At 41.3% G+C, this 24,936-nt stretch overlaps 1 protein-coding gene across 6 annotated transcripts in view; it reads left to right on the top strand.

Annotated features, from left to right (window-relative positions):
• LOC126262914 (nucleolar protein 8) overlaps window positions 1-13,200 on the top strand; it is an 84,709-nt gene extending 71,509 nt beyond the window's left edge. For 4 of the 6 annotated variants that reach the window (XM_049959826.1, XM_049959823.1, XM_049959825.1 and 1 more), the window contains 3 exons: window positions 1,861-2,165; window positions 3,841-4,077; window positions 12,580-13,146. In XM_049959826.1, the coding sequence (XP_049815783.1) occupies window positions 1,861-2,165; window positions 3,841-4,077; window positions 12,580-12,761 (724 nt within the window). In that variant the 3' untranslated portion in view covers window positions 12,762-13,146. Of the gene's footprint in view, window positions 1-1,860; window positions 2,166-3,840; window positions 4,078-12,579 lie in introns of all 6 variants that reach the window. The other 2 variants (XM_049959824.1, XM_049959828.1) reach the window with 2 other exon arrangements.
• Window positions 13,201-24,936: the final 11,736 nt, after the last annotated feature.

The raw sequence follows: 24,936 nt of genomic DNA, 5'->3' as shown, positions 1-24,936 counted from the left end.
AGAGCATTAGACTCTCACCCAGAACTTAACACTGAGGACCAGCTACTTAGAAAAATTTTGGGCCCAGAAGACCTGTCATTTATGCTATTACGTAAAATTTTAGTGGTACATTTGTGTTTGATATATCTTAAATTGTAACACACACCAAAAAAGACCAAGTTTCAAGGTTGGCTTATCATATTTATTTTAATTTTTTCTTAGATTACATATTATGCAATAATGATGGAAAAAATATAATTATTTTTAAAAAGGTGCAGAGTTAGTTCTTGAGCAATTTCAGACAAAATTGGCTTTTCTATGAAAAAGTCAAAGTGCTTGACAGAACATGTATTCAGCCAGGTAATCCATGAAATGATTGGTGCACAGCAGTGAAATTTATAATCGTGCTTGTCAGAAATATCCAGCCGCTGCAATTTATGCTGTGCCCTTAGGATCCTGCTTACATACACCCTTGGAAAGAAACAGCAAAAAATGGTTGACATCCAATATTACATGTGAAAGCTTAGCTTTTCTTGTGACTGTACCATATGTATATTAATTCAAACCATTAACTTTTCCTATTTGTGTGTTCGCACTACTTAACGGTGATATTACTGTTTGTCCTATGCTCTGAATATCTGCTGTCATTTGCCGATGAGATTGCATGACATTAACTATGATTGGCAGACAAAAGCGCATTTTAATCTTTATTTCAGTGCTTCAGAAGCTACCATTCTGTATTGGTGGAATTGATGTTGGAATTCATGTTTAGACTTTGGTAATACGAAAATATGTTGGTGTAAATGTTGTCACACATCAAATATCTTTCCAAAACGCGTTGGTTTTTGCTGGGTTTTGTTTCCTAAAGTACCGGGCAGTTTTATGCCAGTGTATGAAACCTTCATCATTCGAAAGATTGATATGTTTTACAGCTCCGAGGAATAGTATATTGTCACTTAACAAGGAAAAAATGTACGTTCACCTGGGAAAAGTGCATTTTCGGCCAGGAAAAATTACTTTTCTACAGAGAAATCCAGGAGTTTTCTTTCTTGTGTACGTATACACTATGAAATAGTAATAATAGAGGGAAACATTCCACGTAGGAAAAATATATCTAAAAACAAAGATGATGTGACTTACCAAATGAAAGTGCTGGCAGGTCGAAAGACACACAAACAAACACAAACATACACACAAAATTCAAGCTTTCGCAACAAACTGTTGCCTCATCAGGAAAGAGGGAAGGAGAGGGAAAGACGAAAGGATGTGGGTTTTAAGGGAGAGGGTAAGGAGTCATTCCAATCCCAGGAGCGGAAAGACTTACCTTAGGGGGAAAAAAGGACGGGTATACACTCACACACACACACACACATATCCATCCACACATATACAGACACAAGCAGACATAGGTCTTAAATATGTCTGCTTGTGTCTGTATATGTGTGGATGGATATGTGTGTGTGTGTGTGTGTGTGAGTGTATACCCGTCCTTTTTTCCCCCTAAGGTAAGTCTTTCCGCTCCCGGGATTGGAATGACTCCTTACCCTCTCCCTTAAAACCCACATCCTTTCGTCTTTCCCTCTCCTTCCCTCTTTCCTGATGAGGCAACAGTTTGTTGCGAAAGCTTGAATTTTGTGTGTATGTTTGTGTTTGTTTGTGTGTGTCTTTCGACCTGCCAGCACTTTCATTTGGTAAGTCACATCATCTTTGTTTCTATGAAATAGTAATTTACATTTGTAAGCATACACTGTTGACATTTGGCATTAAGAACACTTTCCTGTAAGTAACTGTGTGTGCTGTTATTTGCATTATGTAGGGATATCTATATTGAAAAATTCATGTGAACCTCCAGTGTTACCCTTTGCCATCTTTCTGTTTCAGTAATAGTAGGAGCATGCTAAGGTTTGATCCATTGAAAGCAGATCATAAGAGATTTGAGGTTGCAACAGTTACAACACCTGAGAAAATAGAGAATGAAAGCAAAAAAATGAGTGTAGAGAATGGTCTGAAAATGCAGGACGAGGAAGATCATGAGGTTGAAGATGAGAAGCCTGCAAAAGTGGAAGTTTCCAAAGAAAAATTTTACAGTGTTACAGACAGACTAAAAGAAACCCTAAAGAGCAAAACTCAAAATGATGCCCAGTTCAGTCTGCTTGAAATGTTTGGGTCCACAGAAGATGATAAAGGTTTGTACTAAATTTAAAACATTTCAATGTGTAAACTTGAGTGTATGAATATACTGAAAAGTAACACAGAAGGATTTTGTCACCATGTTATTGTGGTTAGGAAGCCAGGGACTACCAGGAAGTAGACCCATTATTTTTTTCCACGTGTGAGTTAGAGCAGCCCTTGCCCTAATGGCAGCACCATCTGGTGATGAGCAAAAATGGCACTTGCCATAGCATCACCCACACAAAAGGAGCAAACTGTAGTCTCTTTTGTGGTAGTAAAAAGACTTAGCCCAAATGAAATTCAAACTGAAGTGTTTGGAGTGTATGTATGAATCATAGCAATACCTCCATATGGTGCATGGATTATAGCAACATTTCCATGTGGTGCATGCCCTTGTTAGAAGCCATATTGATGAGCCATTATCAGTAAATTTGACAATATTGCTGAATATCTTGGGCACTGAGAAAGCAATTTTAAATGAGTCCCAAGTTTTATCTATGTGTGTTGGAAGAGATATTCCATATTTTGTAAAGAAGAGTGTGTGATACTGTACATGGGTAGCTACACATTTTATGAATTAGTGCCTACTGCTTACCAGGAATCTAATAGGTAACCTGTAGGAACAGAGGCTGGTGGTACATTTTGACCAGTTAGGAGGTTACATGTCTGTGACCAAGGCATTCCAGAAGGGACAGTGACTGAAGGTGAATCTTGGGTACATCATTTTCTGTTTGATTGAAAGCAGGTGTGAAAGCACTCTTTTTCACTATCTCTCAAGAAATTTGAAGAGATACAATCTGGAAATAAAGCCCTTGTTAATGTGGCCTCAATTTGTGCGACTTACATTATTGGCAAGAGTGCACAATTTGCCCAAAATTGCTCCAATTCACATTGGCTTTGTACCAATAGGTTTTGGCTCTGTTGATGTAGTTATGTTTGGAATATCCCCTCTCCCCTTTCCACAAGAGTTTAAGGAGACACATCCTAAAAATTCTTCATGTAAATTTTATGCTAATAAGAAAACCTCAATTCGTGTTATTAAATTGTCTACTTTCAAAAATTTTATTATAATATTACTAAGATATGAGGTGTTGTATTGACAATTCTTTAACATGTCTGTACTGAAGAGTTTAATGTCTGTTCCATGACAGCCTCTCACCTTATAGTCATTTATGCTCGGGAATGGAATTTGAAAATAATTTTGTAGTGTAAGTCAAGAGTTTTCATATACCAGTAAGCTTTTTGTTTTATTCCACTACCATCCAGGGTCTAGAATGAAAATTTGTCCACACACCTTAAAGGTTTTGTCTATATGAATAAAAGTTCCAGAAGAAAGAATATATGTAACAGTATGAAAAGAAGAATTGTTACATTTTTGACACAGCTTCAGAATTGATTGCATGAAAAGTTGAAGTAGTTACTCTTCACCCAAGAGACAGGTGAACAACAGTACTGTCATGCAGATAGTATTAGATAACATTAAATGAAGATTTAGTATTATATTTTGAGTCAGCATTATCATGATTTCTTGACCTCATGGGTACAACAAATAGTGCATTCACAATAGTGTTTGTAGTAAGCCTCTGTTCTTTCACTTGGTAAAGTAACTGTTCATAATTACATGTGTCATGTGAATTATCTGTTAATATGTAAACTCTCTTTGTTTTTGACTCTTCATAGATTATTCAGTTTTTGGCTTTATAGGTGCACAGTCCTCCCAAGAAAAATACAAGAACTCTGAATTAAATAAGAAAAAACAAATTGGCTGGTCACGGAATCCTTTTAAATACGATTCTAGTGATTCTGAAGATGAATATGAGGTGAAAAAATCAACAGAATCAAATCAGAACAGTTATGAAACTATTTCTGAAAAAATGAAGGCCACCAGTTCATTCTTCTTTAAAGAAAATGATGCCCGTCTAAAAGGTAAGCTGGGGGGGAAAAAAATATGAATAATTTGTTACTACAAAAATACTCTGTTGGAACTGGGAAACAGTCACAGACAGAGTTAAACTGTGGAAACTGAGGTACTAACAAAGGAACATATAGACAACACATAACTGAGTATTTACCTAACATTCCCACGTATTTTAGGCTAACTAATAGAGCAATAATATTATGAAAAGTTTAAATTGCTACGCACCATAAAGATGACATTTTGAGTTGCAGACAGGCACAACGAAAAGACAGGTACATATGAGTTTTTGGCCAAAGTGCTCTTCAGAAAACACACACACACACACACACACACACACACACACACACACACACACACAAAATTCACACAAGCAGACGTATCTTATGAACAGATGGCCTCTACCATTGGCAGTGGGACAAGGCTGCTAGGCAAAGTGTCAGGAGGCTGTGGTATGTTATATAAACGAATAAACAATTTTTCACCCCGTAAATCCATTAGAATTGAGTTCATCAATTTTTAGAAAGTGGCGGTTGCAGAACGAAGTCCGATTAGCATTGTTGTGTAAATATAATACACATACAGTCTACTAAAAGCTATAAGTTCTGGGTCCTTTTCATGTAATAACATTTGACAATATTCCTTAGTCAAGTATTGAAAAATATTTTGTGTTGGCCAAACCTTTCAAAATTTCATCGATATGGGGGAGTGGGAAGAGTGTGTTCACAGTTGTGTCATTTTGCTTTCTATAATTGGTTACCATTCTCCAATTATTGTTACGAGATGCATCCAAATTTTTGGAGTGTTATTAATGGAAAGTTCCTGGAGCTAGTTGAAGGCACTATTATATCATCCTGTTACATCTGATTTATCTCCTATTTTAATGCTTATGATATTCTGTAAGGACATGAGCAAATTACTTGTCCCTCAGATTTGGGAATAAATTTTATTTGATACTGAATTGTATCTGTATATTTCAACCTCTTGGCAGATGAAATACATCATTATACGCAGAACACAACTCTGTTATGGGCTGCTTCTGTTCGACATTTAAATGATGTAACCGTAAGTTCTCTTTTAATAAACTAATTCTTAATTTTTTTCCTCACTCGAGACTTTTTTACCATATGCACAGTCTGCTTCAGACTAGTGCTACATTGTGGCACTTCTTCCATTTTAAATGTGAGGCATCTGAATAGAAATCACCTCTTCTTGTGTGTGTAACACTAATTACTCAAGAGTTTTTTAATACTCTCACCAGCATGTCTGTTGCTTCTCAACAGTGCCCTCTCTTAGCTAGAATCTGTAACCTTTATCCTCAAAATCCTCTTCTCATGGGGATGCATCTTTATTTTAGTGTTTACTGTCTCGTTTGAGCAACTCTGGGAACTGTGAACTGTACTGCATTCACAGTTTGCAGTTTCAGAATCTGTTTGTGGCTTTCTAAGCCCCTGTTCCTGTGTACTTGTGCTTCTGTCTCCTTACACAATTCAATTGGCCCGCTGCTGATCCACAGGGTTCCTTTGGTATAATCAGTTAATTCAACATGCTCCGTAAAGAAGTCTCTACCAATTAAACTAGCTTAGGGAATATCCAATTCCCCTCCTACCAAATGAAACTCACGTTTCAAACTTAGTTCCCGATCTATTCCAAGATCTGAAATGGCCGTCCCATACATATGTATCACCAGACTGCTAGTACCCTTAATTTTTATACTTTCATTTGGTCAATAACCAACCTGGCTTTACAGGTACTTCATATTGAATAAGCAAAATGTACTCGGTGCACAAGTCAACTCTATGAACTCATTTATTACTTTCAAAGTTTAATTCAGCTTGAGGAGACTGTAATCTTATATTTCTCTTTCATTTGCCTGCTTTTTATTTTTTCACAGAATATCTTGCATTTTTGTACATTCTCTAGCCATGTCCCCTGCCCTGTGATTTGCAAAACACACAACTGGCTTCGCTGTCTTACAAGGATAGGATATCTATGTCCCAATATTTTTGCAGCTTTTGCATCTGTCTGGCCTTGGAGTCTCTGACTCTAAATGAGCTGGAACCAATTCTACTTTACAAATTCATTTCTCAAGCAGCAGTCTTGCATTAAATGCCCAAATTTGCCACGTGTTTTGCATTTAATATTGCCTTTGCCAATCCATAGATGTGCCGCCCCCTCCCCCTCTCCCCCCACTCCCCCCCCCCACCCTCACCCTCCCTCCACCCCATGAACCATGGACCTTGCCATCGGTGGGGAGGATTGCATGCCTCACGATACAGATAGCTGTACCAAAGGTGCAACCACAATGGAGGGGTATCTGTTGAGAGGCCAGACAAACATGTGGTTCCTGAAGAGGGGCAGCAGCCTTTTCAGTAGTTGCAGGGGCAACAGTCTGGATGATTGACTGATCTGGCCTTGTAACACTAACCAAAACGGCCTTGCTGTGCTGGTACTGCAAATGGCTGAAAGCAAGGGGAAACTGCAGCCGTAATTTTTCCTGAGGGCATGCAGCTTTACTGTATGGTTAAATGATGATGGCATCCTCTTGGGTAAAATATAGTGCAGGTAAAATAGTCCCCCATTCGGATCTCTGGGCGGGGACTACTCAGGACGACGTTGTTATCAGGAGAAAGAAAACTGGTCGGAGCGTGGAATGCCCGATCCCTTAATCGGGCAGGTAGGTTAGAAAATTTAAAAAGGGAAATGGATAAGTTAAAGTTAGATATAGTGGGAATTAGTGAAGTTCGGTGGCAGGAGGAACAAGACTTTTGGTCAGGTGAGTACAGGGTTATAAATACAAAATCAAATAGGGGTAATGCAGGAGTAGGTTTAATAATGAGTAAAAAAATAGGAATGCGGATAAGCTACTACAAACAGCATAGTGAACACATTATTGTGGCCAAGATAGATATGAAGCCCACGCCTACCACAGTAGTACAAGTTTATATGCCGACTAGCTCCGCAGATGACGAAGAGATTGATGAAATGTATGATGAGATAAAAGAAATTATTCAGATAGTGAAGGGAGATGAATATTTAAGTCATGGGTGACTGGAATTTGATAGTAGGAAAAGGAAGAGAAGAAAAAATAGTAGGTGAATATGTAATGGGGGTAAGGAATGAAAGAGGAAGCCGCCTGGTAGAATTTTGCACAGAGCATAACTTAATCATAGCTAACACTTGGTTCAAGAATCATAAAAGAATATTGTATACATGGAAGAAGCCTGGATATACTGACAGGTTTCAGATAGATTATACAATGGTAAGACAGAGATTTAGGAACCAGGTTTTAAATTGTAAGACATTTCCAGGGGCAGATGTGGATTCTGACCACTATCTATTGGTTATGAACTGTAGATTAAAACTGAAGAAACTGCAAAAAGGTGGGAACTTAAGGAGATGGGATCTGGAAAAACTGACAGAACCAGAGGTTGTAGAGTGTTTCAGGGAGAGCTTTAGGGAACAATTGACAAGAATGGGGAAAAGAAATACAGTAGAAGAAGAATGGGTAGTTTTGAGAGATGAAATAGTGAAGGCAGCAGAGGATCAAGTAGGTAAAAAGACGAGGGCTAGTAGAAATCCTTGAGTAACAGAAGAGATACTGAATTTAATTGATGAAAGGAGAAAATACAAAAATGCAGTAAAAGAAGCAGGCAAAAAGGAATACAAATGTCTCAAAAATGAGATTGACGTGATGTGCAAAATGGCTAAGTAGGGATGGCTAGAGGACAAATGTAAGGATGTAGAGGCACATATCACTAGGGGTAAGATAGATACTGCCTACAGGAAAATTAAAGAGACCTTTGGAGAAAGGAGAACCACTTGCATGAATATTAAGAGCTTTGATGGAAACCCAGTTCTAAGCAAAGAAGGGAAAGCTGAAAGGTGGTAGAAGTATATAGAGGGTCTATACAAGGGCAATGTTCTTGAGGGCAATATTATGAAAATGGAAGAGGATGTAGATGAAGATGAAATGGGAGATATGATACTGCGTGAAGAGTTTGACAGAGCACTGAAAGACCTGAGTCGAAACAAGGCCCCTGGAGTAGACAACATTCCATTAGAACTACTGACAGTCATAGGAGAGCCAGCCCTGACAAAACTCTACCATTTGGGGAGCAAGATGTATGAGACAGCCGAAATACCTTCAGACTTCAAGAAGAATATAATAATTCCAATCCCAAAGAAAGCAGGGGTTGACAGATGTGAAAATTACTGAACTATCAGCACGAATTCTTTACAGATGAATGGAAAAACAGGTAGAAGCCGACCTTGGGGAAGATCAGTTTGTGTTCCGTAGAAATGTTGGAACACATGAGGTAATACTGACCCTACGACTTATCTTAGAAAATAGATTAAGGAAAGGCAAACCTATGTTTCTAACATTTGTAGACTTAGAGAAAGTTTTGACAATGTTGACTGGAATACTATCTTTCAAATTCTAAAGGTGGCAGGGGTAAAATACAGGGAGCGAAAGGCTATTTACAATTTGTACAGAAACCAGATGGCAGTTATAAAGACTCGAAACGCACGAAATGGAAGCTGTGGTTGGGAAGGGAGTGAGACAGGGTTGTAGCCTATCCCCGATGTTATTCAATCTGTATATTGAGCAAGCAGTAAGGGAAACAAAAGAAAAATTCGGAGTAGGAATTAAAATCCATGGAGAAGAAATTAAAACTTTGAGGTTCGCCAATGACATTGTAATTCTGTCAGAGACAGCAAAGGACTTGGAAGAGCAGTTGAACGGAATGGACAGTGTCTTGAAAGGAGGGTATATAAAATAGTAAATGAGTTTTGCTATTTGGGGAGCAAAATAACTAATGATGGTTGAAGTAGAGAGGATATAAAATGTAAACTGGCAATGGCAAGGAAAGCGTTTCTGAAGAAGATAAATTTGCTAACATTGAGTATAGATTTAAGTGTCAGGAAGACTTTTCTGAAAGTATTTGTATGGAGTGTAGCTATGTATGGAAGTGAAACGTGGACAATAAATAGTTTAGACAAGAAGAGAATAGAAGCTTTCGAAATGTGGTGCTACAGAAGGATGCTGAAGATTAGATGGGTAGATCACATAACTGATGAGGTGGTACTGAATAGAATTGGGGAGAAGAGAAGTTTCTGGCACAACTTGACTAGAAGAAGGGATTGGTTGGTAGGACATATTCTGAGGCATCAAGGGATCACCAATTTAGTATTGGAGGGCAGCACAGAGGGTAAAAATCGTAGAGGGAGACCAAGATGAATACAGTAATCAGATTCAGAAGGATGTAGGTTGCAGTAGGTACTGGGAGATGAAGAAGCTTGCACAGGATAGAGTAGCATGGAGAGCTGCATCAAACCAGTGTCTGGACTGAAGACCACAAAAACAAGAACAACAGATATGTGCACCCCCACCCCCCCCCACCCCCACCGCACATACACACACACACATGAGAAACACTTAATGGCTACTTTTCCCACTTTGCTCAGAGGATTTTTATCACTAAACCCTTTTTTTTTTTTGGTAGTGATAATTTCCGTTTCTTCTGTCAAAGCTACCTCGACGGCCTCAGTTAGGATGATGTTTTCACCCCTTGCATGCACAACTGTGTGTATGCGCTCATCATAGATTTCCTGAATGAATACTGCTCATCTTTATTTTCGCATTAATGAAAAGATCTTGCCAGTTCTGATGCTGGCATTTGATCGTGGACAGCCTCATGAAATTGATACTCAACTGAATCTACTTTACGGGCCCAATCTGCAATCAGTTCGCCCTTTGATTATCTACTGCAAAACATATTACAGCTGTAGAAATGTAAGCTACACTTACAACTGTAAATTTATAACAAAATATGTCTTACTACTTCCCATATGGAAAATAATCCATGCACGGGAAATTTATTTCATCTAAGACCCAGAATAGGAGTTTTTACAAATTTTAATAACATCAGATGATCTGCTTCACTCACTAGTTCTAAAGCTATGTCCATATTATTTATAAATTCATTTAATCCAAATATCGTACCATCAAAAACCAGCGAATAAGTTTGAGGGTATCACTGATAGTAATGTTAGCTGCTGTTGCTGTTGCTGTTCCTCTTCTGGCACCCGTGTTTCTGGTTGAGGCCATGACTGACCTTGGTTACTAATGAGCTGCGCAGAGACGAGTTACGACAGTGCCGCTGCTGAAGGCACTGCGCAGTGGAACGCTGAGATGGATGGGACGTGATGGCACGATGGTAGCTGTGTTGCACTGTCTTCAGTTTTGTTGTGCTGGGATGTTACCCACTGCTCACAGCCTGCCTGGCTGCTGTTGAAAATTCTTGAAGATGCCCCATGCCATCTGCTACTGGACCATGGTGTCGCCACTGGTCGTTGCCCTGGCAGTCCTCTAAGAACTGCACCCGCTACTCTGCCTCATTTTCACTTTGACCATTCCTGCGATCCCCTCATGTCATGTGAAGACAGGCTGCCATGCCTGCATCTTCTGCTATCTGGCATCGATCTCTGGACCTCTTCTTCTTTCTTTTGTTCTTCTCTCCCTGTCTGATGCCTTTAGAGTACAAGTGCTGCTTCTTATAAGAGGCTCAGAGTCATTAGTCCGCCACGGTGTTCGGTCGAGTTTGTACGAAGTACCTGTCTCAAAAATCTGTAATGAAACCCCACACTTGGCACCAGAAATTGTTTACGTATGTCGTGTTCTAACAAAGGTAGAGGGAGGACCGAATTAGAGATCAGTCTGCATTCTAAAGTAAAGTTATTGAGAGCAGGACTTCAGTGAGAAAAACAGATTTGGCGAAGCTTTCCCGATGAGCAGCACAGCATTGATGTCCTGATGATCTGACTGGGAACTCAAAAAAAAAGGGGGGGGGAGGGGGGGGTTTAAAGGTTGTGGCGGCACACAGCACGCTATTTCTCCATATCTATTATCAGCCCTCAAATCCCTTGGCGCTTTGTAGGTATCAGCCAATCCGATGTGGGGCCATGCGCATCCCTGGTGCTTCTGGCCAACCGTGTTCAGATCCTTTCCCTCCTCCTACTGTGTAGTTGGGGAAGTTGCTGGCCTTTACATAAGCAACTCCAAGTTTGGTAACAACAGTGTTCAGCTGAAAGCTAAACATCACTGCCCTTCATATTATGGCTAGCAACAACAGTGTTCTCCTTCACTTGGCTCCACCCTGAGGCCTTTTGTGAGCGGGATCTGGTGTTCCATCAGGTTTTATCCATTTCCCATCTCACTCTGACCTGTGTAAACGCATTGACATCGCTGTTTTCAGGAGCAAGTATCAAGCTTGCTGACTATCCTAAGACGCGCCTGTTTGTGACCATCTTCTGCTGTAACACCTTACAGCAGCGTCTTAAGTGTTGTTACCAGTTAAATTCTGTGAAGTGAAACTTCTACCCTGGGACAGCTGCCCAAAGTGTCTGCAATTCACAGGGCTCTACCGTTACCATTTATCTTTGGTAACCCAAAAATTGTCAGTTTTGCCTACATGATGTCTTTGTTTCCTAACTTGGAGTGCCCTCACTAGCTTTCAACAGCCTCAACCTTAACAGTGTACAAGCTAGTAAGTGGGACATGGAAATGGACACGAACAAATGTCCCAGGACTGACTGGGGTTCAAACTCCAAACTTTTCTATTTGAAGATTGGCGCTTACTGAGTGAGCTCAGAGCCCCAGTGAAGGCAGTCCTCGTGGTATGAATTATGAGAGTACTCAGAAAAAAGCTAAGTTCAGGGGTAAAACTGTCAAGATGTATGCTGTACAGAACATAAAGAAACTTGTATGATGGAGGGCGTTATAGATAGTGTTGTTATTGTGATGGTATATGCAGGTCAGAAATAGTAAGGATGGTGATCTATCATCAGTCTCCACATGTGCTAAGTACTCTATGGGACTACAATCGTGACAGTGTATCAGTGGATGGGATTTAGATGTTGTACAGTGTGTTTATGCTGCCACATCATTGCTTGTTGCTCACCGGCATGGCCTGGTGATGCAGGAACAAGGCCACAGTCTCACCAGCCCATTTGACCTGCATCATTGCTGCTTGCCACGCTGCTCGTTATGATCCTCGCCAGGTGGTGATATCAAGCACATTTGTGTTTCATATCACAATCATTGCCACATGTCTGGAAACTTGAGCAGTGATGGGCTGCTTCAAGGTCATTCCAGCAGTGCTCTGTTTGACTCTGCTAGCATTCTGTTAGCTATGTGAATAGCTGCAGGGTAATTACTCTCAGCGACCAGCGAGGCTGCAGTGTAAGTGTAACAAGGTTCCTGGCGAGTAGTGAGGTGTGATGTGCAAGCAGCGAGATCTCAGCAGCGAGGCTGCAGCATAAAAGTACTCTTATGTAGTCCTTACAGATGTTTCACAGCTGCTATTATTTTATAGGACATAATACTACTGGAAAATAACATTGTATTGAGTTGTAAACTTTTATTTTTCACATGACAAACATACTAACAGTACTATTTTTATATATAATAAATTTGCATTACTGTAACAGAGTGATTAACTTTTTTTCAGAGGGCCTAGAGTTTATCACAACAGCAAAAAGGATTGGAGAAGAGGAATTTTCAAAAAGGCGTAGGGAATTAAAGCTAATCATTAGAGCAAAAATAAAGAACAACATGAGGAAAAAAAGACCTTGGAAGAAAAAGCTTGGTGGCCAGAAGAAAAAACATGCAGGGAAAAAAAGTAAACATTAAGATAACTAAGGTTACATGTTATGTAAAATGTACCTCATTTGTGTTGTGCAGTTTGGTGCTGATGGATTTGTGATTTTAATTTTGGTGCTTTATCTGTGGAGACAGCTGTTTCTTTATAACGAGTGTGTGAAGAAATCTATTTTGCACAAATCTTTTATAACTTTTATCTCTTCTTTTTACTGAAAAACATAAACTAGAAATTAAAACAAGAGTGCGTATTGAATTTTTGCAAGAAATAGGAAGCTGTTGTCTTTATAAGCCCACATTGAAAAGGGAAGAGACTATGGATAACTGATCACAAGTATATTTTTTTTTATTTAATACTACCTGTAGAAGATCAGTTTGTACATAAACTTTGTATAAAATGAAGAGTATTTTAATGTAACTGAGTTTTAAATGATTAATCTCAACATGGGGAAATAAAGCCGGCGAAACTGAAGGCTAAAATGTGAACATTACGTTTATGAGGGTGTGCTGAAAAAAATAATACCTCCAAATTTTTTATGTTAAATAAAAAAGCTAAATTATCATTCTACATCTTTAAATGAACACATTTCCCCTAATGAGACACCAGTTTGTTGATACCATCACTGTTGACTCTGTTGACAGAGCCACAACCTCATCTCTTCTTGCACTGCTTCATCACTAACAAAGTGAAGCCTTTGAAGGTTTTCTTCAGGTTTTGGAAGTCTGAAAATTGGATTGGGTCAATTCAGTACTGTATGGAGGATGATCAATGACAGTGAACCCAGGGTGCCGGATTGCTACAGATGTAACAGTGCTCATGTGGTATGCCGTTGTCGTGTTGAAGGAGAGGGTGCTCCATATATGTATGAACTCTTCAAATTTGCACTTTTAGTTTTTCTGATGGGTTACAGCATTTTGTTTCTCACACTCTTGTAGTTATGTTACATGCCACCATGTTATATGCTACAATTCTGAGGCCCCCCCCCCCCCCCCCAAGTGGGGACACTCAACTCTTTTGTCAGTATGTCATTGGTTACCAAGGTGCCCCAGCCTTTGAAGCACTACTGCCCTTTCTCCCTTTCTGTGCTACTAGTGCATGCTTCCACTGTCCCTTTCCCCTACTGCCTTTCCATTGGACGGCCTCCCTGGTGCAGACCCCACGTGGACTTGGTACATGACTTAGGACCCTAGCTTTCCATTTCACTTCCATTGCTCTCAGCACCTTTTCATTAATGAATATGTTGTCTCCATTGTTGGATTCAACCTGCCACCAGTTTTCCAAATATTTCAGATGTGCAGATCATGCAAGAAAGGTCAACCAATGTGGTGTATGTTCCACCATTTTGCCATTCCACCTTAGCGTCCGTTCTTTCCATCCGGTTATTGGTGGGTTGCCAAGTAACTGCAAGGTGGTAGCCCCTCTGACTCACACAGGGATCTCACTTTTGGTGCCTGAGGTGGAAACTCCCCATGTATGCCAAAGAGTATGTGCCGATCATGACTGGGGCACAAGGACTCCGAGCAATGGATTACTGGCCACGTAGCCCTTGTTGAGGCTGGGTGGCACCCGTGGGAAGAGCCTCTGTTCGGAGTGGGTCATACTATGGCAGATGAATTTCATATGAAGCTTGCTCACAATGGTGGTTTTACAGCCCCAGCAGCCTCGTAAGAAGGAAATAACTCATTCAATACAGAGAGCTACAACATCAAAATGTCCACTTCCTTCGTGACACTGTGGGAGGCATGTAGGGCTAAGTGACAAGCAGAGGAATACTACTCCCCCCCCTTCCCCAATCCCAATTCGTACAAGGTGAGATGGGGATTCCTTTTTGGCCACAAAGACTTTATTATTTGTATAGAATAACAAGGACAAATTTGGGCAACTTGCACCAGTCTCCAAGATGAAGAGTGGGTCAGTTTTGATTGAAACAGTGTGCCCTGCCCAGTCATGGGTGTTGCTTGCTTCTGACTGGCTGGGAGACTACCACTCCCCATAATAGATTAAATATGGTTCAAGGCATCGTTCTCCACCATGATCTTCTCTTGCATTCGGATGATGAGCTACACGCCAACTTGGAGCCACGGGGCGTACACTGTCTCCGTCATGTCTGTAGGTGGCCAAAGGTTAAAGGGTTGCCACCAGGGCCTTCATCTTGACGTTTGAGGGGGATTCAGGGATTCGTTGCCTGAAACTGTTAAGGTGGTGGTATATTGATGTGATGTGAAACCATATGCATGCGGTGCTTCAGATGCATGAAAGTTGGGCACATGTTCACATTGCAACACCAACCCTGTCTGTAGGGATTGTGGACAACCATTGCATGCAAATCTTTCTCTTGTCCCCCAACCCGTCTGTGTCAGCTGTGATCACCATTCTCCCTGCTAACCAGACAGAGAGAAAAAATACAGGAATATACAGGACTCTGGGACTAACATACCAAGAGGCCAATACAAAGTACTAGTGTCTACATCCTGCACGCACGTCAGTGTCAAATGCTACTGCTATGATGATGTCACCCTCTCTGACAACAGTACTCTCACCCATTATGCCTGATACAGTGGCCCCTCAGGGCTACTTGACACTTCCTGCCCACCTGATGGTTGGGGCTTCCTTCTGCCACTTTCCCCCCACACCTACTTTAGGAGCAATGGCTCCCCACCCACCAGGGATGTCGACCCGCATCCCCCAGCCCAAGATACATCACCCTTGTGTGGCATTTCATGCCAGGAAAGGATCCCATGGTACAGTCCTCTCTGAGGTTTCTGCCAGTCTGCAACAGATACCAGCCAATGTCTGAAGGAGCCACAGGCTGCTGGTTGTAGGACTTTGCGATCTTTCTCAGTGCCTGAAATTAATTCAGGGAAGCCCTCCCAGTCATCTGAAAGCCCTAAGAAGAAGAAAGATAAAAAGAAGGCGTCAAAGATGAAGGAGATTCTGATGGCTCCCACAGCACCTGATCCCACATGTCCCACTCTGTGGCCGAGATGACAATCCATGGTGCCCCTGAGGCTTCAGATTGCACCGCAAGTGACTCAGAATGTATATTTGTTGATACCATAACCTTTCAAACAGTGGCAGCAGGTGACCTTGGGGCATAACCTGCCTCCTTGGTCCCTTCACGCCCTCACATTATACAAGCAACATGATTCTCCCGTGGAAATGTAGCATTTTTTCCACTATCTGGCTGAGCTATGACATAATCTCCTCCTCTACTTTCTGCATTGCTCTTCAGGAAACTTGGTTTCCAGTTACACAAACTCCTGCCTTTCATTGTTACCAGAGATATTTTAAGAATAATGCCGACTATGATAGGGTGTCGGGCAGAGTTTGCACTTATGTTCTGGATTCTACATATAACAAAATTGTGCCTCTTGGTACATGTTGGGAGGCTGTGGCTGTTCGGGTAAGGACATTTCAGGATTTTACCATCTGTAATGTTAATTTCCCTCCTGATGGTCAAGTGCCTCAGAACGTATTGTCTGCATTGGTTTCTCAGCTCCTCCCACCTTCACTAATCTTGGGCGACTTCAATGCCCTCAACCTTTTGTGGGGTGGAACCACAATCACTGGCTGCATTAAAGACTTCGAAAACTTGCTGGCAGATCTTGATCTTTGTCTCTTGAATACTGGTGCCCCCAAACACTTCATTGTGGCACACGGAACTTAACGCACCCATTGATGGGCTCTCAAAACTGTTGATTGGATGCTTTCACTTCCACTACATGGTGATATTGGCACGGCTGACTCGAGTGCAACAGCAGTCATTCTATTGGCAGCCAACTTGGCGATCCCCTATTCTTCGGGATCCCCCCCGCCAAGGTATATAGTACCCAGATGGACCTCTGAAACTGCTGAGGCCATTAGAGACTGCATCCATTGATGCAGCACCTCATTGCCTTTAAATGGCTCCATGGCCGGGTCGGCCACCTCAAGCACGCGCCTGCCACCTCATAAAATAATGGAAGCAAGAATCCGGGCAACTGTATGTTTCAACCATTGGGCCACATACGCCTCCTTTGCATATTTGGATGAAGATCAGATGCCTTTATGGATATCAGCCCCACACAGGTGTACCTGGTATTTCCTTGAACAGAGTTGCCTTACTGACTCGTACGCTGTCACTGAACATTTTGCTCTGCATTATGCTTGAGTCTCTGTGTCTGAGAACTATCAACCTGCCTTTCATGTCCTCAAACAGTGGGTGGAGCAAATGCACCTATTTTTCGTTACATGCCACCTGGAGCCCTATAATGCTCCATTCAGAGAGTGAGAATTCTTCAGTGCCCTAACCCTTCACCCTGTTGTACCCTAGGGCTGTAGCACATCCAAAACCAAATGCTCAAACACCTATTGGCGTATTGTCCATGTCATCTTACCTTACCGTATCTGGAGTGAGAGTGAGTTCCCATCTCAATGGCAAGAAAGCACTGTTTTACCAGTTGCTGAAATTGGGTAAGCAGCCCCTAGAGATGGACAGCTATTGCCCAATTAGTCTCACCAGTGTTCTCTGTAAGTTTCTCGAATACATGCTGAGCTAGCAGCTGTTTTAGCTCTTTGAGTCTTGGAGTCTTTGGGCTCCATCCCAGGGCAGCTTTTGCTAAGCAGTTCCACTGCTGACAATTTGGCTTTCCTGGAGTGTGCCACCTGGACAGCTTTTGACCAATGTCAACACCTTATTGCTGTCTTCTTCGACCTATAAAAGGTTTATGACATCACATGGTGACACCACATCCTCGATACCTTACCTGATCGGGTCTCTGGGCCTGCTTCTGATTTTGTACAGAACTTCTTGTCACACTGTATTTTCTGGGTTTAAGTTGGTGCTTCCCACAGTACCAAGAGAATGGGGTCCCACAGGGCTCTGTATTGAGGGTCTCTCTCTTTCTAGTGGCCATCAATGGACCAGCAGCAGTTGTGTGGTCTTCAGTATGACCCTCCTTGTATGCTGACTAGTTTTGTTTTTACTATTGCTCTTGTAGTGTGGGTGTTGTTGAACATTGACTGCAGGAAACAATTCGAATGGCACAGTTATGGGCCTTCACCCATGGCTTTCAGTTTTTGGCCACCAAGACTCACGTCATGCCGTTCTGTTGACATCCTACTGTTCATACACAACCAGATCATTACTTCGATGACCAATTACTCAGTGCGGTGCCGACTTATCACTTTTTGGGACTGGTCTTCAGTGCCCATTTAATGTGGCTTCCCCAGCTTTGCCGCCAACTTAGGCAAAGATGCTGGCTACACCTTAATACACTTCACTGCCTCAGTAACACCAGCTTGCATGCAGACCACACTACCCTTCTGCAACTTTACGAAGGCCTGCCTCTCCCATCTTGATTATGGGAGTCTAGCATATTGTTCGCTATTGCTCTCAGTACTGCGGTTCCTGGATCTGATACACCACTATGAGATCCGACTTGCAATAGCAGCCTGTCAAACTAGCCCTGTGAACAGCATACTAATGGAGGCTGGGGTCACTCTACTACAGATCAGGTCACCAACAATAGCTACCCAATTACAATATAGTTGTTCATGGCTTCCCTAAGCATCTGAATTGCTGTGTCCTTTTCCTAGTAGGTAGATCCACCTCCCACAACAGAGATCCAGAAGTGAGATCACAGTTGCAGTTCAACTACAGTGTCTCTGCTCTGGACTTCAACTCCAGAGCCCCCCCCTCCCCCCTGTCTTTTCTTGTCAGGGAGCAATAATCGCATGCACCCCCAAGGCAGACCTCTGATCTGTATTTATTTATCCTTTGGAGTGAGAGATTCAATTGACCCCATTGTTTTTCGTCGCCTTTCCTGACAGTCCTCGATGTGTTTCTGTGTTCGGAAGTGGTATACGCTGATGGCTCAATGGCTGATGAATGAATGAACCGGTTTTGCATACACACATGCAAGGTGCAGACCCTGCAGAGTGGATGCAGTGTCATCACTGCAGAATTGGTGGTCTCAAACAAGCCCTTCGCCCATGTAAGATACTTTTAATCTGCAGCGACTCCCTGAGCAGCCTTCAGGCTATACACCAGTGCTACCCTCATCACCCATTGGTCACAACTATCCAGTATCTTCTTTCTGACCTCCATCAAGCTGGACAGGCTGTCATATTTGCTTGGGCCCCTGGAAATGTGGAGATCTCAGGGAATGAACATACCGATCAGTTGGCTACCAAGATGACAATTTTGGAAATTGGGGTCCCAGAATTGGGTATTCAGTTTACTCTATGCCATCAAAAGCTGGAGGTCTGGAACTCCAATTAGTCCACCCTGCGCTCCCCAAAAAAACTGAGGGCAATAAAGGAGACCACAAGCACTTAGCAGTCTTCCTTTATACTTCTCTCTGGGAGTCCACTGTCCTGTGTTGGCTACCACCTTACTGTCGATGTGGTGTCCGCCTGACGGTGGCCGACATCCTACTAGAGTACCGAAATTTGCCTGCTTTGCAGCGATATTGTGAACTTACTGACTCATTACCTCTCGTGCTAGGGGATGATGCCTTGCTTTACATTTCATCTGTGAAGGTGGTTTCTCCTCATCTGTGGGAGGTGGGGCACTTTGGCTTCATTGACTGCCTGAGGGGTTGGAGGGGCATCTCTCACCTGCTCTGGCCCAGGGTGCCTACTGTGACCCTTGCTCATTGATCTGGCCTAGTCCTACCCATCCTACCGTTTTATTCTCCTTATTCTTCTGTATTTCCCATTTTTAATGTTTTGTCTTTCCTAAAATTTTATCATCCGGTCTATGCTATTTGTTTTCCTGGGCTAATGGAGGGTGAGGTAGTGCTTGTCAGGTGCAGAGAGTGCATCTCCCACCACATACCATGCCCCAGGGACCTCCAACTGCATTCTGGGTAGAGTGGCTCACCCACCTTACTCCCACTCACTTCTCTCGAACTTCTCCTTGCTGTTATCTCTGTCTTATATCTTGGTTACAATCAGTCTTCCCAGGATTTGCTTTTTGTATCCTTCTGCTGATGATTATTCTTGGTTTGATGCATATAGCATGAAGGGATGGGTGACCTTGCAGTTTGGTTCCTTTAACTCTATAAAACCAATTGATCAGTTTGGAGCCCTCTGGCGGCAGGGGGCTATAACTTGCATCACCAAAGCAGGAAAGTCGACTGAGTAATACGCAGATATGCATGACGCTTATTACCTCGAACAAAATTTTTTAAAAAATTGAGGTGTTACTTTTCTAGCAGGACCTCGTACTACTTTAATTTCCTGTGTCTGAAATTGTCTGATTGAACATGAGAGGAATTGTGATTAGTGCAGTTATGTATTTTGTTCCCAGATAATAGTTTAAGAATTTTGTGGCACCTGCTTTTATATTTGTAATCCACAAGCCATTTTGCAGTGTGCAGCATAGGGTACTTCGGGCTCTGTTGTTATTTCCCCTTTCCCTGTTTCATGTTCCATTCATTGATATTTTTTCTTTTTTTTGTGTGTGTGTGTGTGTGTGTGTGTGTGTGTGTGTGTGTGTGAGGGAGGGAGGGAGGGAATTGGAACAGTAATCCTCTCCATGGTGCAAAAATGCCTTTCTTTTCGTATCTGCCACTAGAGTTTATTTAGTATCTCTTTAACATTCTGATTGTAAACAAAATCATAACAAACTGCTGATCTCTCTCTCTCTCTCTCTCTCTCTCTCTCTCACACACACACACACACACACACACACACACTCACTCTCTAATCTGACCTCCCAAGGACACTTGACTGATGAGCAGCACTCATGACTTTGGCAACTACTGTTTTGTAAGCACCTCTCATGTGGTTGAATTACATTTCCATGAGATTCTTCCAGTGAATCTGCTTTTTATGTGGTCATTCTGGAAAGATATGCCTAGGTATTTTATGGGTGGTACTGTCTCCAGTTATCACCAATAATTGAACAATAATAGAGCTCCTTGCGTATTGTCACACAATTCATCGCATTTATTTACATTCAGTGTCAACTGATAGTTCCTTCAACAATCTTTAATCTTCTAAAGGTTATCTGCAATCCTCCAATGGTGTTGGCATTACAATATTCCTATAGACAACAGAATTTCTGCAAGCAGTCTCATCGAGCTTCTCATGTTATCCACTAGATCATTCTTGTTTATTGTAAACAGTAACAGCTCCAGAACAGTCCTCTGGGATATCATAAAAATTATCTTTATGTCTGTCAATTTTGTCCTATGAAGAATGATGTGTCTTGCCTGTAAGAAAGTCAAGAGTCCAATCTAAGGTCTGGCTTGACATTCAGTGAGTTTGTGTTTTGTTCATGAAACATCGGTGTGAAGTTTTATCAACAGTCAAGGAACACAGCAAGCTGGATGTCATTGTCTATGGTGTTCTGCATTAAGGGGACAGGCAGAGTGAATTGAGTTTTGCTAGATATTTTTTATGGCATCCGTATCATTTTTATAGAGGAGATTTTTGTTTTCCAAAATGTGTGAACATTGACATTAACGAAAAGCCTGCTAATTATATACATCTGTCTAATAACCCTTCTTCAGACCTGCACTTCCTTTCAATTGTTTAGTGCCTTTTGTTGGTCCAGCAACTCATGATAAAACAGCTATTAAAAGTGGAGCTATTTCTTTTGCATCATCTTTGTAAAATTTTCCAGGTGTCTGATCTACTCCAGATGCCTTTCCATTGTTGGATAATTCATTGTAACTTTTATATGTTTCAGTAGTTGAGATTCTCTCTCTCTCTCGCTCTCTCTCTCTCTCTCTCACACACACACGCGCACACGCGCACACACACACACACACACACACACACACACACACACACACACACACACATTCCGTTAGTGGTGCTGCCTCATTCAGGGAGCTATGTCTGAAGTGAACGGTGGCAGTGTTGAGATTGTTAGGACTTCATCCAGTAGCGAAGCACTTATTTTCTTTTTTTTATGTGCCCGTTGGCTACTAAGCACCACATCTATTTGTTGAGATGTAATCTATTACCTCATGCATATTATCTTCCGTCCTGGATTTCCCATTGTTTTATATATTTCTGAGTGATTTACTTTTGTGATAGAAAAGCAAGTACTGATTTATTTGGTGTATTTTTGCTGGTAGGCTAGAATCTTTAAGGGTATTATAGTGAAGTAGCCTCTACCACTTTGGTTAATGTTTGAACTACGAGGTCCACTTCTTTCCATTGGCATATCTCAGGTAATACAATTTTAGTAAGCCTCTTCAGTCTAGAATGTTGCTAATTCACAAGCGGTCAAGAAGAGTTGGAATAATCTTCAAATGTAAATTTGGGTTTTTAGGTTTAAATTACTGTTATTCCTAGCAAAACATTGTGTATATGAAATACGCAATTTTTGACTGTGTTATGAACTCCACATTAAACTTTAGATCCTCCAGTGTCTAAAGCAATTTAGTGACTCACAGTTTCCCCTAGTTTTGCATTGTAGACTGTAATGTTAAAGGCAATCTTCAAACTGAGGACAATTTTGTTTAGTTATAAAACCATTACCCTTTAAGTGCTTTTGTTTTTGTTAGTTTGAACAGATGCTAACACCCTTTGGACAAATGATGGTTTCAAAAACATGGCTGCATTACTGAGGAATGTGTGGGAGGTTTTACTTTTATTATTATTCTGATGCAAGAACAGATTGTCTCAAAATACTAAGAATATATCACCGTTTAGCAATACCTTTCAATGTAATATATAGTGAACTTTCTACTGCAATTTATAAGATGTGCATGACATATCACTACACTGATTCATTTGTTGACAGACCACTGGATTATTTGCAGCAATATTCAGTGACCACATCTCTAATGCTTGTGTCCATTAACTCTCCTGGTCCCTTCCCTCCTCCACTTTGATAGACAGCCTAGGATATCTAATTTGAACTATTGATCCATACACTGCACGCAGTTACACACTTACAGTGAATTACATGCGAGGTCTGTTCAGAAAATTTTGGAACTTTGTCCACAAAAATTATTCTACGCTTACCTTTTATTTATTGTGCATGGTCTCCTTTGAACCTCCTGAATTGATACACTGCTCCCAATGCTGTTTCCACTTGTGGAAGCAGTCTTGGTATGCCTCTTGCTGGATTGAGCAAAGTGCTATCTGAGAGTTTTCTTTTATCTTGTCTATTACTGCGAGTATGCATCCTTTCAACATTGTTTTCAAAATTGTAAATTTAAAAAAAGTCCTCAGGGACCAGGTGTGGAGGGTATGAAGGATGAGGCAGCAGAGTGATTTAATTTTTTGTGCAGTTGTTCGTGCACCAAAAGGGATGAATGTGCAGGTGTATTTTCATGATGCAAGAGCCTTGAATTGTCTTGCCACATTTCAGGCTGTTTCCTTCTCACATTTTCTCACAGGCATCACAACATGTCCTGATAGTACCATTTATTAACAGTTTGTGCCTGTGGCAAGAATTCATGATGAACTAATCCTTCAAAGCCAAAGAAAATTATCAGCATTGCTTTGACATTTGACCTGACCTGACGAGCTTTTTTTTGTCTTGGGGAAACTTTCCCAACCCATTGTAAAGAGTGAACCTGGGTCTCAGCATCATAAACATAGACCCACATCTCATCACTAGTTATGATTTCTTTTAAGGAATGTCTTGTTCTCATCTGTGCGATCCAAAAGTTCTTCACAGATTGTGAGGTGAAGGTCTTTCTGGTCTTGACTCGTGAGCCGTGGGATGAACTTGGCAGCAACACGATGCATTCCAAGATGCTGTGTCAGGATTTCATGACATGATCCAACTGAAATGTTACATTCTTCTGCAATCTCTTGGACAGCCAGTCTTCAATTGGCAGGCACAATTTCATTAACGTTTCTGACATGAGCAGCATCGATAGATGTCCTGAAAGAGGGTCATCTTTAACTTCCATCTGGCCATTTTTAAACTGTGTGAACCATTCGTAACACCGATTATGGCTTAAACACTCATCACTGTAGGCTTTCTGAATCATTTGGTGTTTCTCTGTAAACATTTTCTTGAGTGTTACACAAAGTTAAAAGCAGATGCGTTGCTCCTCTAACTCGGCCACCCCAAGATTCACAAATTGTGCGACGTAGCATTCTACTCAATACAGCACTGAACACTAACTAACAGATATACAACAATGAAACTTCTGTCAGTTACACATTAAACACAGCTGTGCACAGGGATGCCAACCGCTTTTCGCTTCAACACACCATTGGTGTGAAAAGACGAATTTTCCAAAATTTTTTGAACAGACCTCATATGTTCAGTTGTGTATTTTTGCCCACTCTACAGATAGATCCCTATCACCCTGGGGTCTGAATGATCTACCCTTCATTTTTAACATCCCCAAAATGTCCTTCTGTCATCACTAAGGATGGAACTAACAGTCCCAAAAGCTAGGATAGTGTCATCACATTTATTGTATATGTCTGTATCAAAAATAGTAAATATTTCACCTTCTGAAGGTCAGTAATGGCGAGAATTCTGTCTCATAATTTGTTATATTACGTAAACAATTTATCAACACTTGAAAATAATATAGATTTTCCAAGCAAGAAAATAACCATATTATAATTTTATGTCTGTGCTCTTATGATGACTCTTTTTAACATTTCTTGTTTGTGCTCAGCTGGACATTTATACTACAGTACATACATTGATGGTGCAAAACAGCAACAGAAAAGTTATTTGTTTCTCTTAGAAGATAGAGGAGTTGTGTAAAAAGAAATGAGGCTCGCAGTGTTCACATCTTACTAAACTGGTCTCACAATTAGTAAAACCAAGTGAAAATGATTGTGCTAGTTGACATAAGCAGTAGTTCAAAACTGAAGACAGGCTGACAGAATATTAGCCCACAAGTAAAGAGAACATATATGATTAAAGAAATACGTTTGTTATGATGTGAAGAGTTTGAGGTCACTATTTTCGAAGATCAAAATTACCACCACATACATGTATGACTTACTATGTGGAAGAAAGAGCGGGAGGAGGGGGGGGGGAGGGGGGGGGAGGGGGAGGGGGGGGATTGAGTTGTAAGTCAGGTCAGGGGCCCAAAGTGTAGATTATGGGTGTGGAGGGTGTGACAATAAAAACCAAATAATGTTACTGTTGAATCTAGAGTTTTTTGGATCGTTAGGCTGATTGATGTCAGTTCTAGTGACATTTACTATGGGAGGGGGATTATTGTAGTAAGAGGGAAGTGAAGAGCATTTTCAGCCAATTGGTGTGGTTGTAACTTACTG

This window comes from Schistocerca nitens, chromosome 6 (genome assembly GCF_023898315.1).
Source record: "Schistocerca nitens isolate TAMUIC-IGC-003100 chromosome 6, iqSchNite1.1, whole genome shotgun sequence".
In the NCBI taxonomy this organism is placed as follows: domain Eukaryota; kingdom Metazoa; phylum Arthropoda; class Insecta; order Orthoptera; family Acrididae; genus Schistocerca; species Schistocerca nitens.
Note: the sequence above shows the minus strand (reverse complement) of the source record. Positions and strands in the feature narration are given on the sequence as shown.